The sequence below is a fragment of the Balaenoptera borealis genome (assembly GCF_965194805.1).
Source record: "Balaenoptera borealis genome assembly, chromosome: 16".
Taxonomy (NCBI): domain Eukaryota; kingdom Metazoa; phylum Chordata; class Mammalia; order Artiodactyla; family Balaenopteridae; genus Balaenoptera; species Balaenoptera borealis.
This window is the reverse complement of record NC_138872.1, coordinates 23,042,277-23,064,435: the sequence shown is the minus strand read 5'-3', so window position 1 is coordinate 23,064,435 and position 22,159 is coordinate 23,042,277. Positions and strand designations below refer to the sequence as shown.

Here is a 22,159-nt window from a genome sequence, read left to right as displayed (position 1 = left end):
GACAGCTCTTCACATGCCTTCACATGCACCAAAAGACAGTGCTTAAAGGAGAGAGTTTTCTGAAAACATGAAGGGAAGCAGCAGAAGAAACCAAATGGGGGTTTTTAAAAAGTGTGCAGCTTGCCAAGGGAGAGAGCAAGAAATCTGGTGAAAGATAAAGGAAGGAGTGGGAGTGGGGATGGAGATGAGGTCACAGGGACGAAAATGGGGTTGACAGGTTTCAACAGCAAATTAACGAACACACAGTAAGTCAATGGCCCCAGAAGTTGTAGGTGAAGGGCCTTGCTTTGGGCAAAAGAGATAACAGGCAACAGCATCTTCTGGTATAGCCCCTGCCCCCATCCTGACCTCACCCATCTTTACCCTTACTCTCCAACAATACTTCCCTCAGGGAAGGATGCCAGGGACTCATCCACACCAAGCTAGAACAGTATTTCCATAGGGGACCATGACAGTAAACAATAAAAAGAATAGGGCTGAAAAGACAGAATTTCAGGCGCATTTACTGAATGGAGAGGGAGAGGAGAGCGGATCAGCCTTTCTTTGCTTTTTGGTAACTCCCACCATCACAGCACTCTTTACTTGCTGAATCCTGGTGGCTGTTAACTATGATGCTCATTGTGCAGTTCTCTGACACGAACATAAAAATGAGGTGTATCACCAACATCCAGGCATCCCTGATGAAAACCTCAACGTAGACAGAAAGGTCACATCACAGACTTGACAAATTTTAAAGAGAGCACTGCAGCCTGTGTACATCACCAGCCATGGATGTTAAGTTTTCCTTATAGAAATTGAAAGTCAAGACACTTGGATTCTAAGTCAAACCCACTCTCACACTCTCTGCTTAACACCTCTATCTGTAAAACAAGAAAATTCCAAGGATAACTTGATTGAATTTGGCCAGTGGAAACAAAAGTAGGAAGAAAGGGAGGCAAGACATCAAGAAGAAGGTTAAGCAATATATTTTTTAAAGTATTCTCTCCATAGAAAGTCAAGTTAAATATGTTTTGAGTTAGTTACTATTTAGATAATATAGAAAATGAACTAATCACAGAAGGAAAGACTTACATATATTTTAGTGACAACAGCAGTCTTTACCTTATCATTTAGAAGTGGTTTGATCTCTGTGAGTTGAACATCCTGGAGTTCATCCATGAGGACAGATGAGAGTAGAGGATTCTCAAGAATAAATCAGTAACTCTGAAACAGAAGACAAGTGAAGCAAAAGGCTTAAACTAGGAGCTGGAAACATAATGGTCACACACTACCTCCATTCATTCAAATATTAGAGCTTAGTATGTGTCATGCATGGCTCAGGGTGCTGAAGACACATTAGACCAGATGCTTAGGGCAAACAGACTCTAAAGTGGCCTCCGTGATCTCTGTACCTCCTAGCATTCACACCCGTGCATAATTCCCCACCCCACCAACTGAGTGTGGGTGGGACCCATGGCTTGCTTTTAGCCATTAGAATATGGCCAAAAGTGATGGAATGTACATGAGTATCTATATATGATTACATTACAAAAATATTTAACATCTGTCTTGCAGAGAGACACACTTTCCCCTGCTGGTTTTGAAGAAGCAAGCTGGCGTGCTGTGAGAGGGCCATTTGGTAAGAAACAGCCTCCAGCCAAAAGAGCAAGAAACTGGGATGCTCAGTCCAACCACTTGCAAGGAACTGATGGCTGCCAACAACCATATGGGCCTGGAAGTGGATCCTTCCCCAGTCGAGCCTCAGATGAGAAGCCAGCCCTGACCGGAACCTTGACTGCAGCCTTGCAGAGGACCCAGTCAACCCAGCCGGAATCCCAACCCCCTGAAACTGAGATGATAAATGTGTGCTGTTTTAAACCACTAAGTTTGCAGTAATATTTTTATGCAGCAACAGATACTTAATACAATAGTCTTTGCCCTCATGGAGAATCCATTTTAGTTACTTTGTATAAGTAAGAGAGCAACACGCTCAGAGTTACACTTCAGAAAGCAACAGTTTGGAGGGTGGATTAAGGGAGAACAAAAATTGAAGGTTAATGCTGTAGCCTAGGATAAACAGATAAACCAAGGCTAAGCTCACTAGCCTTCACCTGGGGAATCAAAGCAGTAGATGGAGAGTATGGTAGCCAGCCTCCACCATGGCCTCCAATGACCCCAAGGGTCCTTGACTCCTGATATTCACACTCATGTGTAATCTCCCATCCAAAAAAATCAGGGATGGCCTGTGTAATTAATAGAATATGGCAGAAGCAACAATATGTGACTTCTGAAGCGACAATATAAAAGGCATTATAATTTCTGTTTCAAGACACTGTAGTCTTGATTCATTAGCTCTGGGGGAGGCCAGTCACCATATAGTGAGGACATTCAAATAGCCCTCTGGGGAAAAGAACCAACTTGTCAGAACCAACCTACCAGCCATGTGAGTGAGCCACCTCGCAAATGGATCCTCCAGCCCCAGGCAAGACTGCAGATGACTGCAGCCCTGGAGACATCTGACTGCAACCTCGTGAGAGATCCTGAGCTGCCCTGCCAAGCCTGCTCCCCAATTCCTGACCCAGGACCATGAGACATAATATATAACTTTGTTTTGGAGTGATTTATTACATAGCAATAGATAACTAATACAAACAGGGAGAAGTTAGGGAAAGTTGGAATAGAGAGGCAGAGCCTCCATCCTACTGTACAGGAAGCCATGGGGAGAGGCTGCAAATACTGGATACTGCATGCAAGTGATTCCCACCCAGACTTCAAAGCTCTAGGCTTCATCTCCTCTGCCTTGGCCTTGCAGGAAAAATGCTAAATTCATGAGTTGGGAATTCAGACATTCAACAACCATTTATTGAGTACTCACTGTGCAAAGCATTATGGACGATACAAAGAAGGTCCCTGCCTTCCAGGAGCTTACTAAAGAGTAGAGACGACAGCTCTCTATAAAGCTAACTACAAAATGAGAAATAAAAAGAAGAGCCAGAGGAGTTCAAAGGAGGAGCAATTACTTCCGATTGGTGGGAATCCTTCACGAGATACTCGTTTATTACATTAACCCACTTTTCTGTTTTTCCGTCCAGAGATAGGATGTATGGCTTTGACTTGGTTAGCTATGGAGAGGGTATGTGTTCCAGGCAACCTCTTAGCTATTAATGACCGATACACCAAAATAAATCCTGCTCTCAACTATGACTACATTAAGGCTGACTAACAAAACCTCTTCTACCATTACTTTGAAGAACCCAGAGGGTGCCAATAGGGACCACTGCTCAAACTATGGACCCCACATGCCAATATGAGGACCCCAAACATTTGTGCCAGTTAGAGAGCACAAGCTCGATATTAACCCCCCTCTAGGACGTGGTTCTTTTCTCAGATCCCAGGTATTCTATAAACTTGATTGAGCTACTGAATGCCCAGAAACTGAATTTTTATTTTATTTTTTTCATATCAGTCACACTTCAAAATGGGATGAGATGGCTTGAACTTTTTATCACCAATTTCAGCCAGCATCTAAAATCTCTCTTTTATAGTCCCCACTTCAACCCAGTTAACTCCCAAAATATTGGCCTAACTGGGATCTACTCAACTGTGTTTATTAATCACACTATAAATTGTGGCTACTTTTCATTTGGATTTCACTACTTACCAGTAATTTAAAATGGCAATTTCAAACTTCTTCTTCCTATTTAAAAGTAATGTGTGCTCACTTCAGAAAATGCGGAAACCACGGAATAATGAAAAGATATTTTACTCACAGCCCTTCCTTCTAAAAACCACTGCTGTTAACATTTTAGTCTATTTCCATTTTCCCCTCATGTAAAATGGTGATTTCCTGAAACTGTTTTTCCAACCCACCTCTTTATTCCTTACTTTAATTCACTCATTTGAAAGCAGGGCACTGCAAGATGTTAATTATTCAAATGTGACTCCACATGGGGAGGCCTGTCAAGGAGCCTCAGGGACAGAGGGAAGCCTGCGGTGCCTCCAAAGTGACGCATTCACCTACTGTTCCCATGCATTTTTTAAAGATGAAGAAATATGCAGTTTGTGCCAGGACAAACACTTAAACAAGGGCACAAATTAAATGAGAAGGTTGTCGCTATCAGCCAGGCCCAATGCAGTCAAGGCAGGACACTGTGACTTAGGAACTGGCAACAAGACAATAGATGTTCACCTTCCACATTACAGGGGACCCAACATGTTCTTCCAGAGACTCAGAAGAGACTCAGTTTTTGCTCAGTTCTCACTGCCCTGAACCCTTGCCAATGAGCAGTTATATAACACCTATAAGAAAACTAAGATCACATGGTGGAAAACTCCATCTCCAGATCCCTCAGCTACACAGACTGGCTCCCTCCTGGGGATCTAAGGCCTGCAGTGCCCTCATCTGCACAAATGATATGGCTGCCAGATCCCATCCTGGAACTAAGAGCTATTAATATTTTTAAGAGGCTAGTAGGGATTTTATAAACTGTAGAAGATAAGAACTCTTTTCCAGTTTTATGAGATAGAGGGGAGAGTGGCAAGAAAAAATAGCCATCCTCAAACAGAGGAAGCAAACTTTGTATCAAAAGGCTAGAAAGGGAAAGAGGAAAAGTATACTGTGTGCCAGAAATTATAATCTAAAGACCTTATGTTTAATCCTCCTCCTCCCAGAAGTTATGTTTAACACTCCTCCCAAGTAGATATCTTCATTTCTTACTTTATAAGCAAAAAACTTAGGCTTAGAGAAGTTAAGTGACTTTTCCAATATCCACATCTAAGTAAGTAACAAGGCAAGGATTTAAAAACCTTTGCTTTTCCCACTATACCATAATGTCTATGCCAGACCCCCATCTACTGGTGTAGGACCCTGGGCAGGTTTCCTCCACTCTCCCCACAGAGGCACCTCCTTGAAATAAAGGTGACAGAAACTCAGAGCAATCCTATACCACCAATGACTCAGATGCCTCAGAATGAAGGTTTGAGTCATTACACCAGGACAAGAACTCTCATTATCTCAGTAGTTAGCTGAGGACAAGGAGAAAAAGAAATGAGTAGGGAAAAGTGAAGCAAAATCCCAGCTATTACTTGGTACCCAGTTTCTGAAAAGAGGGCTATTTCTTGCTTGTTTTCAGTATGATGAGCCTCAAACTTTAATGTACAATCAATCACCTGGGGATCTTGTTTAGGATCTTAGGTATATTCAGTTTTGAGTGATGATAGTCCAATATATGACCTCATCAGCTGAGGAGAAGTGGGGATCATCTGAGGTGAAGATGAAGAAATGAAGGGCTTGATTATTAGCAACAATCCTTAATAGAGATGATGAGGGTGGGGTAGAGATAGACTCTATTAATCTAATTTCATCCTGCCTTCCTCCAAAAATGATTTCAATAAATTAGACGGGATTTTTAAAAGATTCAACAGGCCAGACCAACTAGAGGGGGAATACATTGGAGAAATAGAGAAGACTGCTGCAGAAATCTAGCTGAAAGATGACAAGAGTCTGACCATGCTATTGGAATCACAGAGATAAAGAAAAAGGGAGATAGCCTCATTCACCAGAGGGCAGAGAGCAGAAGCAAGAAGAACTACAATTCTGCACCCTGTGGAAGGAAAACCACATTCACAGAAAGACAAACAAAATGAAAAGGCAGAGGACTTTGTATCAGATGAAGGAATAAGATAAAACCCCAGAAAAACAACTAAATGAAGTGGAGACAGACAACCTTCCACAAAAAGAATTCAGAATAATGATAGTAAAGATGATCCAGGACCTCAGAAAAAGAATGGAGGCAAAGATCGAGAAGATGCAAGAAATGCTAAACAAAGACCTAGAAGAATTAAAGAACAAAGACCTAGAAGAATTAAAAAACAAACAAACAGAGATGAACAATACAATAACTGAAATGAAAAATACACTAGAAGGCATCAATAGCAGCATAACTGAGGCAAAAGAATGGATAAGCAACCTGGAAGACAGAATGGTGGAATTCACTGCTGCAGAACAGAATAAAGAAAAAAAAATGAAAAGAAATGAAGACAGCCTAAGAGACCTCTGGGACAACATTAAACACAACAACATTTGCATTATAGGGGTCCCAGAAGGAGAAGAGAGAGAGAAAGGACCGAGAAAATATTTTAAGAGATTATAGTCGAAAACTTCCCTAACATGGGAAAGGAAACAGCCACCCAAGTCCAGGAAGCACAGAGAGTCCCATACAGGATAAACCCAAGGAGAAACAAGCCGAGACACATAGTAATCAAATTGGCAGAAATTAAAGACAAAGAAAAATTATTGAAAGCAGCAAGGGAAAAACGGCAAATAACATACAAGGGAACTCCCATAAGGGTAACAGCTGATTTCTCAGCAGAAACTCTACAAGCCAGAAGGGAGTGGCATGATATACTTCAAGTGATGAAAGGGAAGAACCTACAACCAAGATTACTCTACCCGGCAAGGATCTCATTCAGATTCGATGGAGAAATCAAAAGCTTTACAGATGAGCAAAAGCTAAGAGAATTCAGCACCACCAAACCAGCTCTACAACACATGCTAAAGGAACTTCTCTAAGTGGGAAACACAAGAGAAGGAAAGGACCTACAAAAACAAACCCAAAACAATTAAGAAAATGGTCATAGGAACATATATATCGATAATTACCTTAAACGTGAATGGATTAAATGCTCCAACCAAAAGACACAGGCTTGCTGAATGGATACAAAAACAAGACCCATCTATATGCTGTCTACAAGAGACCCACTTCAGACCTAGGGACACATACAGACTGAAAGTGACAAGATGGAAAAAGATATTCCAGGCAAATGGAAATCAAAAGAAAGCTGGAGTAGCAATACTCATATGAGATAAAATAGACTTTAAAATAAAGAATGTTACAGGAGACAAGGAAGGACACTACATAATGATCAAGGGATCAATCCAAGAAGAAGATATAGCAATTATAAATATATATGCACTCAACATAGGAGCACCTCAATACATAAGGCAACTGCTAACAGCTATAAAAGAGGAAATCAACAGTAACACAATAATAGTGGGGGACTTTAACACACCTCACATACACCAATGGACAGATCAGCCAAACAGAAAATAAATAAGGAAACACATGCTTTAAATGACACAATAGACCAGGTAGATTTAATTGATATTTATAGGACATTCCACCCAAAAACAGATTACATTTTCTTCTCAAGCATGCAGGGAACATTCTCCAGGATAGATCACATCTTGGATCACAAATCAAGCCTCAGTAAATTTAAGAAAACTGAAATCATATCAAGCATCTTTTCTGACCACAACGTTATGAGATTAGAAATCAATTACAGGGAAAAAAACGTAAAAAACACAAACACATGGAGGCTAAACAATACGTTACTAAATAACCAAGAGATCACTGAAGAAATCAAAGAGGAAATCAAAAAATACCTAGAGACAAATGACAATGAAAACAAGACGATCCAAAACCTATGGGATGCAGCAAAAGCAGTTCTAAGAGGGACGTTTATACCTATACAAGCCTACCTCAAGAAACAAGAAAAATCTCAAATAAATAATCTAATGTTACACCTAAAGGAACTGGAGAAAGAAGAACAAACAAAACCCAAAGTTAGCAGAAGGAAAGAAATCATAAAGATCAGAGCAGAAATAAATGAAATAGAAACAAAGAAAACAACAGCAAACAACAATAAAACTAAAAGCTGGTTCTTTGAGAAGATAAACAAAATTGATAAACCATTAGCCAGACTCATCAAGAAAAAGAGGAAGAGGACTCAAATCAATAAAATTAGAAATGAAAAAGGAGACGTTACAACAGACACTGCAGAAATACAAAGCATCCTAAGAGACTACTACAAGCAACTCTATGCCAATAAAATGGACAACCTGGAAGAAATGGACAAATTCTTAGAGAGGTATAACCTTCCAAGACTGAACCAGGAAGAAATAGAAAATATGAACAGACCAATCACAAGTAATGAAATTGAAACTGTAATTAAAACTCTTCCAACAAACAAAAGTCCAGGACCAGACGGCTTCACAGGTGAATTCTAACAAACATTTAGAGAAGAGCTAACACCCATCCTTCTCAAACTCTTCCAAAAAATTGCAGAGGAAGGAAAACTCCCAAACTCATTCTATGAGGCCACCATCCCCCTGATACCAAAACCAGACAAAGATACTACAGAAAAAGAAAATTACAGACCAATATCACTGATGAATATAGATGCAAAAATCCTCAACAAAATACTAGCAAACAGAATCCAACAACACATGAAAAGGATCATACACCATGGTCAAGTGGGAATTATCCCAGGGATGCAAGGATTCTTCAATATATGTAAATCAATCAATGTGATAAACCATATTAACAAATTGAAGAATAAAAACCATATGATCATCTCAACAGATGCAGAAAAAGCTTTTGACAAAATTCAACACCCATTTATGATAAAAACTCTCCAGAAAGTGGGCATAGAGGGCACCTACCTCAACATAATAAAGGCCATATATGACAAACCCACAGCAAACATCATTCTCAATGGTGAAAAACTGAAAGCGTTTCCTCTAAGATCAGGAACGAGACAAGTGGTCCACTCTCACCACTATTATTCAGCATCGTAAAGATGCAGCAGAAAACTGCTAGAGCTAAGCAATGAATTTAGTAAAGTTGCAGGATACAAAATTAATGCACAGAAATCTCTTGCATTCCTATACACTAACAATGAAAGATTAAAAGGAGAAATTAAGGAAACTACCCCATTCACCATTGCAACGAAAAGAATAAAATACCTAGGAATAAACCTACCTAAGGAGGTAAAAGACTTGTACTCAGAAAACTATAAGACACTGATGAAAGAAATCAAGGATGACACAAACAGATGGGAGAGATATACCATGTTCTTGGATTGCAAGAATCAATATTGTGAAAATGACTATACTACCCAAAGCAATATACAGATTCAATGCAATCCCTATCAAATGACCAGTGGCATTTTTTACAGAACTAGAACAAAAAGTCTTAAAATTTGTATGGAGACACAAAAGACTGCAAGTAGCCAAAGCAGTCTTGAGGGAAAAAAACGGAGCTGGAGGAATCAGACTCCCTGACTTCAGACTATATTACAAAGCTACAGTAATCAAGACAATATGGTACTGGCACAAAAACAGAAATATAGGTCAATGGAACAGGATAGAAAGCCCAGAGAATAACCCACGCACCTATGGTCAACTAATCTATGACAAAGGAGGCGAGGATATACAATGGAGAAAAGACAGTCTCTTCAATAAGTGGTGCTGGGAAAACTGGACAGCTACATGTAAAAAATGAAGTTAGAACACTCCCTAACACCATACACAAAAAGAAACTCAAAATGGATTCGAGACCTAAATGTAAGACTGGACACTAGAAAACTCTTAGAGGAAAACATAGGAAGAACACTCTTTGATATAAATCACAGCAAGATCTTTTTTGATCTGCCTCCTAGAGTTATGGAAATAAAACCAAAAATAAACAAATGGGGCCTAATGAAATTTAAAAGCTTTTGCAAAGCAAAGGAAACTACAAACAAGACAAAAAGACAACCCTCAGAATGGGAGAAAATTTGGCAAACAAATCAATGGAGAAAGGATGAATCTCCAAAATATATTAACAGCTCATGCAGCTCAATATTAAAAACCAAACAACCCAATCCAAAAATGGGCAGAAGACCTAAATAGACATTTCTCCAAAGAAGACATACAGATGGCCAAGAAGCACATGAAAAGCTGCTCAACATCATTAATTATTAGAGAAATGCAAATCAAAACTACAATGAGGTATCACCTCACAGCAGTCAGAATGGCCATCATCAAAAAATCTAGAAACAATAAATGCTGGAGAGGCTGTGGAGAAAAGGAACCCTCTTGCACTGTTGGTGGGAATGTAAATTGATACAGCCACTATGGAGAACAGTATGGAGGTTCCCTAAAAAACTAAAAATAGAATTACCATATGACCCAGCAATCCCACTACTGGGCATATACCCAGAGAAAACCATAATTCAAAAAGACACATGCACCCCAATATTCACTGCAGCAGTATTTACAATAGCCAGGTCATGGAAGCAACCTAAACGCCCATCGACAGGCGAATGGATAAAGAAGATGTGGTACATATATACAATGGAGTATTACTCAGCCATAAAAAGGAACGAAACTAGGTCATTAGTAGAGACGTGGATGGATCTAGAGACTGTCACACGGAGTGAACTAAGTCAGAAAGAGAAAAACAAATATCGTATATTAACGCATACACGTGGAACCTAGAAAAATGGTACAGGTGAACCAGTTTGCAGGGCAGAAATAGAGACGCAGATGTAGAGAACAAACGTATGGACACCAAGGGGGGAAAGCGGTGGTGGTGGTGGTGGTGGTTTGATGAATTGGGAGATTGGGATTGACATATACACACTAATATGTATAAAATAGATAACTAATAAGAACCTGCTGTATAAAAAATAAATAAAATTCAAAACTTCAAAAAAAAAAAAAAAAAGAAAGAAAAAGGGAGATCTGGGGTATATGGTTGGTAAAAATAGCCTGAGATCAGAGAAGAGTCAGATTTTGCCAAGGTTTCTAGGGATAAAAGAATGATGGCACTGTTAACGGAAATGGGGGAACTGAGATACAATACCAGAGAAACTGGTGAAAACAACAATTTTGAACCAGAGCTGAAATTTGGGCTTCCAAGAGATACACAGGTAGGAGTGAGAATTAGTTAGGAAAATCTGTAGGTGCTCACCAAACCAGAGACAAGGAGGAGCTGCAGGCCCTGGGTTCTTCTGAAAGACAGCTCAGTGACGGAAAAGAAACAAAGAAATAGAAAACTCAGAGGGACTTCCCTCGTGGCCTAGTGGATAAGACTCCACGCTCCCAATGCAAGGGGCCTGGGTTCGATCCCTGGTCAGGGAACTAGATCTCACGTGCATGCCGCAACTAAGAGTTTGCATGCCACAACTAAGGGGCCCGCGTGCCGCAACTAAGGCCTGGCACAACCAAAAAAAACGCTCAGAGATGCAAGAGGTAAAGCAGAAATACAATGTCAAAGAAGCCAAGGAAGAAGACCGAGTTACATGGAAGGGGAGGGAAACTGTCAAATGCTGAAGCAGAAAAGAGGAGGAGGAGGAGGAGGAGGACTAAGAAAGGGCCATTAGCGGGAATTCCCTGGCAGACCAGTAATTAGGACTCCACGCTCTCACTGCTGGGGGCCTGGGTTCAATCCCTGGTGCAGGAACTAAGATCCCGCAAGCTGTGCGGCACGGCCAAAAAATGAAAAAAAAAAGGGGGGGGCATTATCTTTTTTTTTTTAAATAAATTTATTTATTTATTTAATTATTATTTTTTTAAATCTTTGGTTGGGTTGGGTTTTCATTGCTGCACACAGGCTTTCTCTAGTTGCGGCGAGCGGGGGCTACTCTTCTTCGCGATACGCGGGCTTCTCATCGTGGTGGCTTCTCTTGCTGCGTAACACGGGCTCTACGCACGCAGGCTTCAGTAGTTGTGGCATGCGGGCTCAGTAGTTGTGGCGCACGGGCTTAGTTGCTCCACAGCATGTGGGATCTTCCCGGACCAGGGATCGAACCCGCGTCCCCTGCACTGGCAGGAGGATTCTTAATCACTGCACCACCGGCGAAGACCGGGCCATTGTCTTTTGACAGGGAAAGTCAATGGCATTAAAATCTAGAAAAAATAAGATTCAGTACTCCATGCTAAAAAGCCCATGACTATGACTTATTAAACATCTAGAAAATGACATTTCTGAATTTAAGTGCAAGCAAAAATGACCAAGAGAGGCACCAGTGTTCTTTGATACTCAGAGTCAGCACTGAGAAGGCCTTTAAAGATCATCAAGATTACTGACTTTTAATTATTGCACCAAAACCCTGATTCTTCTAGTCATGGAAAGAGCGCATCAGATGTGGACTCTAGACCTAGGTGGGCCCCTACCTAGCTGAGTGGCACTGGGCAAAGCATTTCCCCTTTCTGGACCTCAGTTTCCCCATCTGTCAAGAGAAGAGGCTGGGCAGGATGACATTTCAGCCCCTGATAGGACTGACATTCTGTGACCCAAAAGCTCCCTGTAAATGTAGTACTTTACGTATTCCCCAGGGTAAGCACTCCCCTATCCTCTGCTTCATAGGGCTCGTATGATAATCCTAAGAGGTCACCCAGTTATCAATCTAATGAAGTTCAATGATTAGCTGAAGGTCACTCGGCAAATCAGTGGGAGGGTGCACTTGGCCTGATTCCAGGGACATGAGGGTCTCAGGCTTTTATCTCACTCTACACTGTTTATTTAGTCAGAAAAAGCTCACTGAGATTTCCAGTGCTTAAAAACATTGTTTTGCTACTTTAAAAAGACAATAAGGGACTATACATAGTATTGGCTTTCTAAACTACACGCTGTCTTATTTTGTAGCTTTTCCCTATGACCCAGGTAATTTGTGTGGCCTTCATCATGCTTTGCCAGAATGGACTGACACCCGGCCACTAGTTTGTATTCTAAGGGCAGAATCAGTCACTTTTGGTTTTGGCAAGATTGCAGGCAGACAACCAAAAGAAAATGAAGGCAGCAAACGAGGGAGGCACACTAAGGAGACTGAGCTGGAAGGGGTCAGCTGGAGCTGGTGCTGAACCAGTTAGGACTGGAAAGCTGCAGGAAGTGGCCAGAGGACTGGCTGGGAAAGTAGACAGTGGTGTTCCTACAGCAAGCTGACTCATGTCCTCTCTTCTTACCTATAAACCCCTGGCTAAATGATTATTACAGCACTTTACAATTTAGGTTAAAGACCTACCATCTCATTGGATTATCACAATGGCACTGTGAGGTAAAACACGGGGGCACTGCACCATTTCTATTGCAGAGATGAGGAAACTGAGGCTTAAAGAGGTGAAATGGACCGACCAAAAACCACAACTAATAAATGCAACGGCTCGAACCAAAACCCAATTTTCTTCTGATCCCAAATGCTTATTACTCTATGCCCTGTACCACAGTTCCTCCCAGGTTATCACAGATGGAAAGACCTGGAGGTAAAAAGGAGAGAAATTCAGCTGATTGCCTCACTGCACCCATCCCACACTAAGGACCTCTTTATCTCTCGTCCTCAGTTACACTGTGCAGTTAGAATCTGGCCACAGGCTCTAGGATTAAACCTTAATATGAAGTTAATAACAAGAAAGCCCAGATTTGGAACTGGAGTCTGCCTTCACCCATTAATTCAATTGAGTGGGGGAGATTAAGCCTATAAACAAATCACTACAGTTTGAGGCAGGATAAACATGAGCCTATGAATTGGACAAACTCTAAGGCATTTTCTCAACCTCAGCACCACTGATATTTTGGGCCAGATAATTCTTTGCTGTGGGGCTGTCCTGGGTAGAATGTTTAGTAGCATTCCTGGCCTCCACCCACTGAATGCTAGCAGCACCCTCCTCCAACAGTTGTGACAACCAAAAATATCTCCAGGTATTGCCAAATGTCCTCTGGGGGGCAAATCACCCCCAGCTGAGAACCACTGCTCTAAGGGTTACAGGGGTTTAGAGCAAAGGTCACTTAATGCAGGTTGTGGTGCTGAGAAAAAGTTTCATGGAGGAGGTAATATTTGAACTGGACCTTGAAGAATAGATACCATTCCTATAGGTCAGGATGAGAGAATAAAAGAAGGAATGCCAGAAAGGGAGGAGAACGAAAAAGCAAGATGATGAGAAAGCACCGCTGGAAAACGTTCCAGTTTGGCAAGAGCAGAAGCTTGCTGTTGGTAATAGGTGATAAAGCTAAAAATGTCCATTGGAGTCATGTCACAGATAGCTATCCATCAACTAACAGTTACAAGATACACACGCATAATGAAATAGCCAACAATACAAGATACTACACAGATGTTTAACAGTATACAAGTCAAACCAGTGGTATTTCCATGTGTCCCACCTACCCAGGAGGACAGAATGTTGCCTGAGTATCATGTCTTACATTGCATCTAGTGTTCACTACGTTTAGTCAGAGTTAAACGAAGCTCGGAACCAGTGCAGAAGTGGGAGAAATAACTAAGGACTGGGATGGTCAGGAGTTTCCCAAAGGAGATAAGAGTGGTGGGCCTTGAATGGATATGTTCTGGATAGCTGGAAGGGAGGAGAGGACGTTCCAGGTGAGGACATTCGAGCTGGGAAAGAAACAAATGTACACAACATATCCAAGAGACACCAGGAAGAACAATGTAGTTGGGAAAGAAGACAAGGCTGGTCAGAACACAGAGCACATGAATCAAACATCACTGGACAGTCACTGAGGGTTCCTGAGGAACAAAATGACACCGTTGTTTAAAACGTGGCATCTTGTCCAGCAGTTCTCTTAGCTACACATTAGAAAGACCTGGGGAGCTTTGAAGAACGTCAATACCCAGGCCTCAACCCTAAGGATCCAATTTAATCGGGCTAAGACAGGGCCCAGATATTGTTTTTAAAGCTCCACAGGTGATTCTTACACGCAGCTAGAACTGAGAACCACTGGTCTACAATCATGCTGTCATTTTCAGATGAGAAAAGAGGCCTAGAAATTTAAGTGGTCTGCCGAAGTTCACATAGTCGGCTGGGTGTAGGGTTGGGACTGGCATCTGGAGTCCTGTTCCAGGCTCTGAAAGATACCACAGAGTCCTGGGCTAAATTCCACACTTCAGTCTTTAAGAGGCACAGTCTGATGACTTGCCTCTCAAGTTTTGCCAGGGTTAAGGCCTGAATTAATCATATCATAAAACTACTGACTTAAGCATCCTCTCAAGTGTCTAGGGTAATGGATGCTGATTTCATTGCTGTCTCCTGAGGGCCCTTAGGAAAGGAAAGGGTCTCAGGAGAATCCCCAGAAAGCCAGATAAACAAGCAAAACCCCCAGCTCCGTGGAACAAACAATGACTTTTTAAAATACAGCTCACTGACCTTTCGCACCGCATAAAGGAAAGTCTGGGTTACTCTTCACCGGGAAAATACTTTCAGAGATGCTATGCCATAAGCAGAGGTGGGGGATGGGGAGAGAGATCAAAGGCAGCTGCTGAAGCATGCCCACAGACCCTCATTTTAACAGTAAATCTCTCTACAGTCCTCAGCCCTGGATAAGGGCTGTCCACGCACCTTGTGTTTTTCTAAAAGGAAAAGAGCAGCACCCCTCACAACAGGCCCGCCTTCCTGTTGTGTCACTCCTGGATTCTGGCAGCAGGTGGTAAACGGGAGGTCTGCAGAGACTGCCAAGCTGGGAATCTGAGTCTGCTTGTATAACCATTCTATTCATCCCAGGGTACTGGTACAGATAGCTATTAGAACAAAGCAACACACATCTAGGGGAGTTCTTGTTAATCCCAGACACCCATCAACCAGCTGAAGCTCTAACAAGGGGGTCATACTAAAGTCACTCTAGAAGCAGAAGCACTGCCCTCTGTCTCCAACTCTTGACACCAGGAAAGCTACTGCTGGCAAGGCTCTGGTACGTGCTCTTGGGATGGGTTCCAAGTTCCCACCAGCTATAAGATAGAATCCCTGAAAACAATCTGTTCTTTAAGGCAACGTGAGCGGAGGTAAAGGACAAATAAGAGCCCTAAGAGGCAATACTTAATACTCATACTAACTTGATGCTCATAATATATTGATCACTGACTCTATGCCAGATACCAGAATAAGCAGTTTTATCCATTATTTCATTCTATTTCCCGACACACTTATAAGATAGTACTGTAATCTCCCCATTTTACAGATGAAGAAACTGAGGCTTGGAGAGGTTTTGTAATATGCCAAAGGTCACACAGCTAGCAAGTGGCAGAATAAGGATCTGAACCTGAGCAGCCTGCAGCTAGAGCTTGGGCAGGCCTCTATAAACAACTTTTCCACTTGATGCCAACTGACCATTAATTCTTCTACTTATCTTTTTCAGGTTTGGCTACGGGAGTCTACCAGGATCTTAATGGTCCAAGAATTTTGAAAACTGAGAAGCATCAAAGTTTAGGTATTACTATTATCATCATTATTACTTCAATGAATAGGAGAGACCTACACCAATCTGGAGGTATTTGAAAAGCAATTACCCTGTGGACTGTCTAATCACCCAAAGTTACACCTTAGTCAACACCCTGGTTAAAAACCTGGGTCCCAGAAAGCCTGGTCCCCAGAGCTTTCTCAACTACAGGGATAAAGAGATAATAGCCTGATTCCTCCCTTCCCCTTTCTCTGCCAATTATTAGGTTTCAAATTAAATGGTTTTAGAGCTAAGAAATCTCACAATTTCAAAAAGCATTCATTTTTATCCTTAAGTTGAAAGTTCAGGCTTAAAAGTATAGAAGCACTGTAAGGATAAAACTGTCATTTTTTTTTTTAATATAAATTTTTATTTATTTATTTATTTTTGGCTGTGTTGGGTGTTTGTTGCTGCACGCAGGCTTTCTCTAGTTGCGGTGAGCGGGGGCTGCTCTTCCTTGCTGTGCGCGGGTTTCTCATTGCAGTGGCTTCTCTTGCTGCAGGGCACGGGCTCTAGGCACGCAGGCTTCAGTAGTTGTGGCACGTGGGCTCAGCAGTTGTGGCTCACGGGCTCTAGAGCACAGGCTCAGTAGCTGTGGCGCTCAGGCTCAGTTGCTCTGCAGCATGTGGGATCCTCCCGGACGAGGGTTCGAACCCGTGTCCCCTGCACTGGCAGGCGGACTCCCAACCACTGCGCCACCAGGGAAGCCCAAAAACTGTCATTTTTAATAAACAACTGTGTCTCTTTTGAAAGCAAATGGTATTTCTGGAAAGATTATCATATGACAACTACCAATTAAATGAAAAGCTGACATGACTTCTCCTCTTATCATTAGAAAAGGGAAGCAAGTTTTTATGAGCTAAATTTTCCTTATCCTGATACATGAGTTTTTGGGCCCTCACACTCACAAACATAACTGGCTCCAAACCTGAAACAGCATTACCTTTAAAAAGATACTGCAAAATTTATAACAACCAAAAAAACCTTAAAATAATTAGTAATAAAATCAAGTATGAAGAGTGGCTGTATCAGAAATTTATATTTGGTCAATTGAAAACTCAAACTGTAGACTGTGGGCGTTTTTAGGTGGTAAAGGGATTACAATCAAATGATATAGCTAAACCCCTCTACCAGGGAAATTAATTTTAATTTTCTATATTAAATCTCTGAAGAATATAAAAAGTAGCACCTCCAAACAAAAAGTGGGGGAGAAGGGACTTCCCTGGTGGTCCAGTGGTTAAAACTCTGTGCTCCCAATGCAGGGGGCCTGGATTTGATCCCTGGTCAGGGAATTAGATCCCGCATGCATGCCGCAACTAAGAGCCCGCATGCCTCAACTAAAAAGATCCCGCATGCCACAACTAAGACCCAGTGCAGCTAAATCGATAGATAGATAAATATTTATAAATACATTAGAACTAGCACTGTAATTGAAGAAAAAAAGAGTTTCATTTACCAAAGAAAGCCCTGGTAAATACTCATACTAAATCTAGTTAAGTTTTTGCGTGCTATTTTCAAGCAGTCTCTTAAAAAAAGAAAAAAGTGGGACTGGGGGGATGGTTTAAAAAGGTCTTTCAGAATAGATGACTGGACATCCAGTTCTGCAGTAAATCCAAATGTTATCAATCTTTGGACTTGAAAGTCCTTGATACACCCCTTCTTTTCATCATCTCTATTCAGGCTTGTCAATTTTTCTTCCAGAATCTCCCATTTGCCCTTTCCTTTTCTTTCTGACTGTCCTCACTTCTTGCCTGGATTTGCTCATTCATTCATCATTTACCAAGTGTTTACTATCTGCCACGCACAGAGCTAGACCCTTGTCCTTGAGCTTAGGAAGCTCACCTGATACTCAGTAGAGCTGCAATCTACCCATCTCGATCATCAGACTGCAAGCTTTACCAAAGGCTTTGTATTTCCAGAACCAGCAGCAACTGGCATACAGCAGACACTCTAAAAATGTTTGTTGTATGACACTAGATTACTTTAGCAAGCTCTTTTTTTAATCCATAAATATTTTAGTGTATATCTTCAAAAAGGACTCTTACTTTTCTTCCCTTTTTAAAATACAAAAGCTATATGTGCACAATGCAAAAATAGTATTGAAAGGTATGGAGTGAAAAGTGAATTCTCCAACCTCCTAAATCCCACTCCCAGAAATGACTACTATTACAATCTGGACTGTATCTTTCCAGAACTTTCCTATGCTGGTATATAACACACACACACACACACACACACACACTCTTACACTTTTTTGGAACAAGTTCTTTGACAGTTTCTGACTCTAGCTTCTCCACTTTCTAATCCAGCTCAAGTTCTCAAAGTGCTGTGCCTGGATAAGAAGCACCAGCGTCGTCTGGGAACTTGTTAGCAATACAGATTCTCAGGCCCCACTCCAGACCTACTGAATCAGAATCTCTGGAGGTGGGGACCCCACAATCTGTGTTTTAATCAACTCTCCAGGTAATTCAGATGCACACTAATGGTTGAGAACCACTTCTCTAACAGTCAAGCCACCTTGGTCAAGCCGGTTTTTTTTTTTTTTTGGCTGCGTTGGGTCTTCGTTGCTGTGCGCGGGCTTTCTCTAGTTGCGGGGAGCGAGGGCTACTCTTCATTGTGGTGCTCGGGCTTCTCATTGCGGTGGCTTCTCTTGTTGCGGAGCATGGGCTCTAGGCACATGGGCTTCAGTAGCTGTAGCACGTGGGCTCAGTAGTTGTGGCTCACAGGCTCTAGAGCGCAAGCTCAGTAGCTGTGGCACACGGGCTTAGTTGCTCCGCGGCATGTGGGATCTTCCCGGACCAGGGCTCGAACCCGTGTCCCCTGCATTGGCAGGCGGATTCTTAACCACTGCGCCACCAGGGAAGCCCCAAGCCGTTTTTTTTTTTTTAATTGTTCCTTAAACATTATATTGTCAGGCATTGTAACCTCGTTTTGGTTTTACCACCCTACTTCAAAATGCATTTCTTGTCCTTTTGATTAATTCTGATCATACCAATCTGTCAAAGCCCAGAAAGTCCTCGCTCCTCCCCAAAGTGCTCTCAGTACCACAGCTCTTACTGATCCCTCTTGCTCCTCCCCCTCCTATGACATACCTAGTTCCCGTACCATACAATTTCACTATTAGGTACGCACTGTCTCCAATGACAGAGAACAGTTCTTTACTTTTCCCTTGAAGACATGAATCATATTTTTGCCACCTCTTCCTCACCTCTGTTCTAAGCACACATTTTAATAAAGTTGCTGGTCTTTAAGGATAAATTCACCGAGAGAAATACTGATAAACTTTTTTTTTTTAAATTTGGGTTTATTTATTTATTTATTGATTGATTGATTGATTGATTGATTTACTTATGGCTGTGTTGGGTCTTCGTTTCCGTGCGAGGGCTTTCTCTAGTTGTGGCAAGCGGGGGCCACTCTTCATCGCGGCGCACGGGCCTCTCACCATCGCGGCTTCTCTTGTTGCGGAGCACAGGCTCCAGACGCGCAGGCTCAGTAATTGTGGCTCACGGGCCCAGTTGCTCCGCGGCATGTGGGATCTTCCCAGATCAGGGCTCGAACCCGTGTCCCCTGCATTGGCAGGCAGATTCTCAACCACTGTGCCACCAGGGAAGCCCTGATAAACTTTTAATGGATAAAAAGTCTACATTCAAGTTGTAGCACCAGTTCTGCAACCTTGGACAAGCTCACTTCTCAGGATGAAGTCTGTAAAAGCAAGACAGCTGGACTCAATGACCTAACACTTCCTTTCAGCCTTGAGCAATGTATGACTTTATGAAATGTCTCACGTTGGAATATCTTATTCCATTATACTTGAGTATACCATCATACTCCTATTGCTTTGCTCGTAAGCTCTGAACAAGAACTATGAGAATCTTCCACCATACCCAGCACCATGCCTTATGCATAACAGCTCAATCTATTTGCAGAAGATTATTTGGAAAAATTATTTTAGAAGTTTCATTTAAGTAGAGAACCTATGCACAGATCTACTGCCTCCCAAAGGGCCCTTTCAAATATTTATTGTTATAAATACTATGAAATGATTTATGGTAAAAATTGTGATTACTCTGATAACACTGGGGCAGTCAGCCATGTAAGGCGAAAGAATGTAAAAATGAATCTTACATGTATTTAGGAATAGACTAAAAAGCTATAAGCCTCAGGTTACCTTAGTGCAACATGCAAATAAAAACAGTCCTGTACACTTAGGTGACATATACCAACTCCACTCTTGGGCATAAACAGGCTTCTTGACGTAGGGCCTTTTTCTGCAAATTTTCAGACACAACAGGGTGACCAGAAGTTGAAACTAAAGAGAAGGACAGCTAAGAGAAATTGAAGGGCAAGAAGGAGGAACAGAAGGGCAGCAGGAAAACGTCACCTTTGAGTAATGAAAAGGAGCAATGGAAATTCACTGAGTCTTTACCAAGGGCCTACTATGAGTCAGTCACTTGGGGCTGCAAAGATGGTCCCTGACCTCAAGGGGCTAACAGTCCAAAGGGTAAGACTGAAGCCTCTACCCTATCTATCTATCTACCTACCTATCTACACACACACATATATACGTATGTATGTGTGTGTAATTCTAATTGGGAAAATCAAGCAAGGAAGGCTTCACAGAAAAGGTGGTAAGTTAATGGAGTTTTGAAGTGTGTAGGAGGGTTTGCTGAGGAAGAAAAACAAAAAGTTTGAGCTAGTTATTTTGGGGAAGAAACATTCACATATTTTTACAGCCGTTCCTTTGGGACTTTAAATCGGTGAGGCTTCTTAGATCCAACACTACTTTGTCAATGCTCTCTTATTACTTCATCTTAAATGAGATGTTCAAGCCCAGCACTGGAATAGAGCCAGAAAGCCCCAGGATAAGGGGAATGCTCGCCAGATTCGCTCTGTCACCTCCAAATTCAACCAGCCCAGCTATCCCAGTCTTGCCCTCCTGGCAGCCAGAAAAGGAAGGCTAATAATATCCTCTGGGGACAAAATCTGGACTCAGGCAGACAAGGCTTACCCCTGCTCTGCCAGTAAGCCACCTTGAGAGCGTCCCTGCCTCCTAAGCCTAGTTTATCTGTGACAGGGAGGCCAGCTCTGCAGAAAAAAAGCTGCATGAAAAGGAAGGAGAACGCATCCGATGGCGAAGCGCTGAGATACTGAGATAATCTTAAAATGTTTGGCAGGAGCCCTGGCACACAGCAAGCGTTGGATGAACGTGAGCTCTTAATTAATAACATTACTATTACCATTATTACAGTAACACCTCAATTGTACTCCAACAACAAGAAAATACTGTTTTTGCAGCCTACTTTTATGACGTCGAAGAAGCAACTCCAGAGATCAAAGTGTATTTGATTTTTTTTAAAGGGACAAGATCAAATTCCAACCGCACTAGCCTGACAGCCCCAGACCCTGAATTCAAGAGCCATTCCAGCCTCTCGTCTGGCGTGTGACCTTGGGCACGGCACTTCACCGCTCTGTGCCTCAGTTTCCTTATCTGTAACGTGGGGCTAAGAAGCCCCTCCCTCGCATGGTCGTCGCGGGGTCCAGCCAGAGGGTACTCTTTGCGGCGCCGGCACCCCACGGGTGCAAGGCGAGCTCCCGGCCCATATTCCAGGCCCCCCGCCGGGCGGACGGGGCAGACGAATGCCCGACCCTGAGGCCCACCGAGCTCCGCCGCCTGCAGAGTAGGAGCGGGAAAGGGGGTCGCGCCCGCGGTGGGTCCCTGAGGCTGAGCTGTTGGGCACCCAGAGGCTCGGCCGCTGCCGCCTGCACGCTGTCGCTGGCGGGTTCGCCCTGGGCCCCGCCGCCCAGGTGGGTAGCGGCCGAGGGAGGCCGGGCTGCCCCCGGGTCCCCAGGCGAGGAGCGCGGAGGGCGCCCGGACACCTAGACGAGGCTGGCAGCGCTGACCCGGTGCCCGGCCGCACTGGGGTGATGAGGCGGGGAAGGAGAAGGCAAGAGGAGGGACGACCCCGCATGCAGTACGGCGCGCCCCCCCCCGCCAGCCGGGCTGAGGCGCTCACACTCACCCGAAGCTCCGGCACCCGCCGTCAGCACAGCAGCCGCGGCGGCGGGAGTGGGGCGGGGGGAGGCTCTGCGCCCGCGCAGGCGCGCTGAGGACGCCAGGCGGCGCATAT

At 42.9% G+C, this 22,159-nt stretch overlaps 2 protein-coding genes across 5 annotated transcripts in view; one reads left to right on the top strand and one right to left on the bottom strand.

Annotated features, from left to right (window-relative positions):
• RAB5IF (RAB5 interacting factor) overlaps nt 1-1,864 on the top strand; it is a 97,031-nt gene extending 95,167 nt beyond the window's left edge. Inside the window, exon 6 of the transcript XR_014236028.1 lies at nt 1,555-1,864. The gene's annotated coding sequence lies outside the window, so the exon portion shown is untranslated. The remainder of the gene's footprint in view (nt 1-1,554) is intronic.
• Nucleotides 1-22,146, bottom strand: part of NDRG3 (NDRG family member 3) — an 83,173-nt gene extending 61,027 nt beyond the window's left edge. For all 4 annotated transcript variants that reach the window (XM_082362002.1, XM_082362004.1, XM_082362003.1 and 1 more), the window contains exons 1-2: nt 22,052-22,146; nt 1,102-1,203 (exon numbers count right to left, since the gene is read on the bottom strand). In XM_082362002.1, the coding sequence (XP_082218128.1) occupies nt 1,102-1,158 (57 nt within the window). In that variant the 5' untranslated portion in view covers nt 1,159-1,203; nt 22,052-22,146. The remainder of the gene's footprint in view (nt 1-1,101; nt 1,204-22,051) is intronic.
• Between the last annotated feature and the right edge of the window lie 13 nt (nt 22,147-22,159).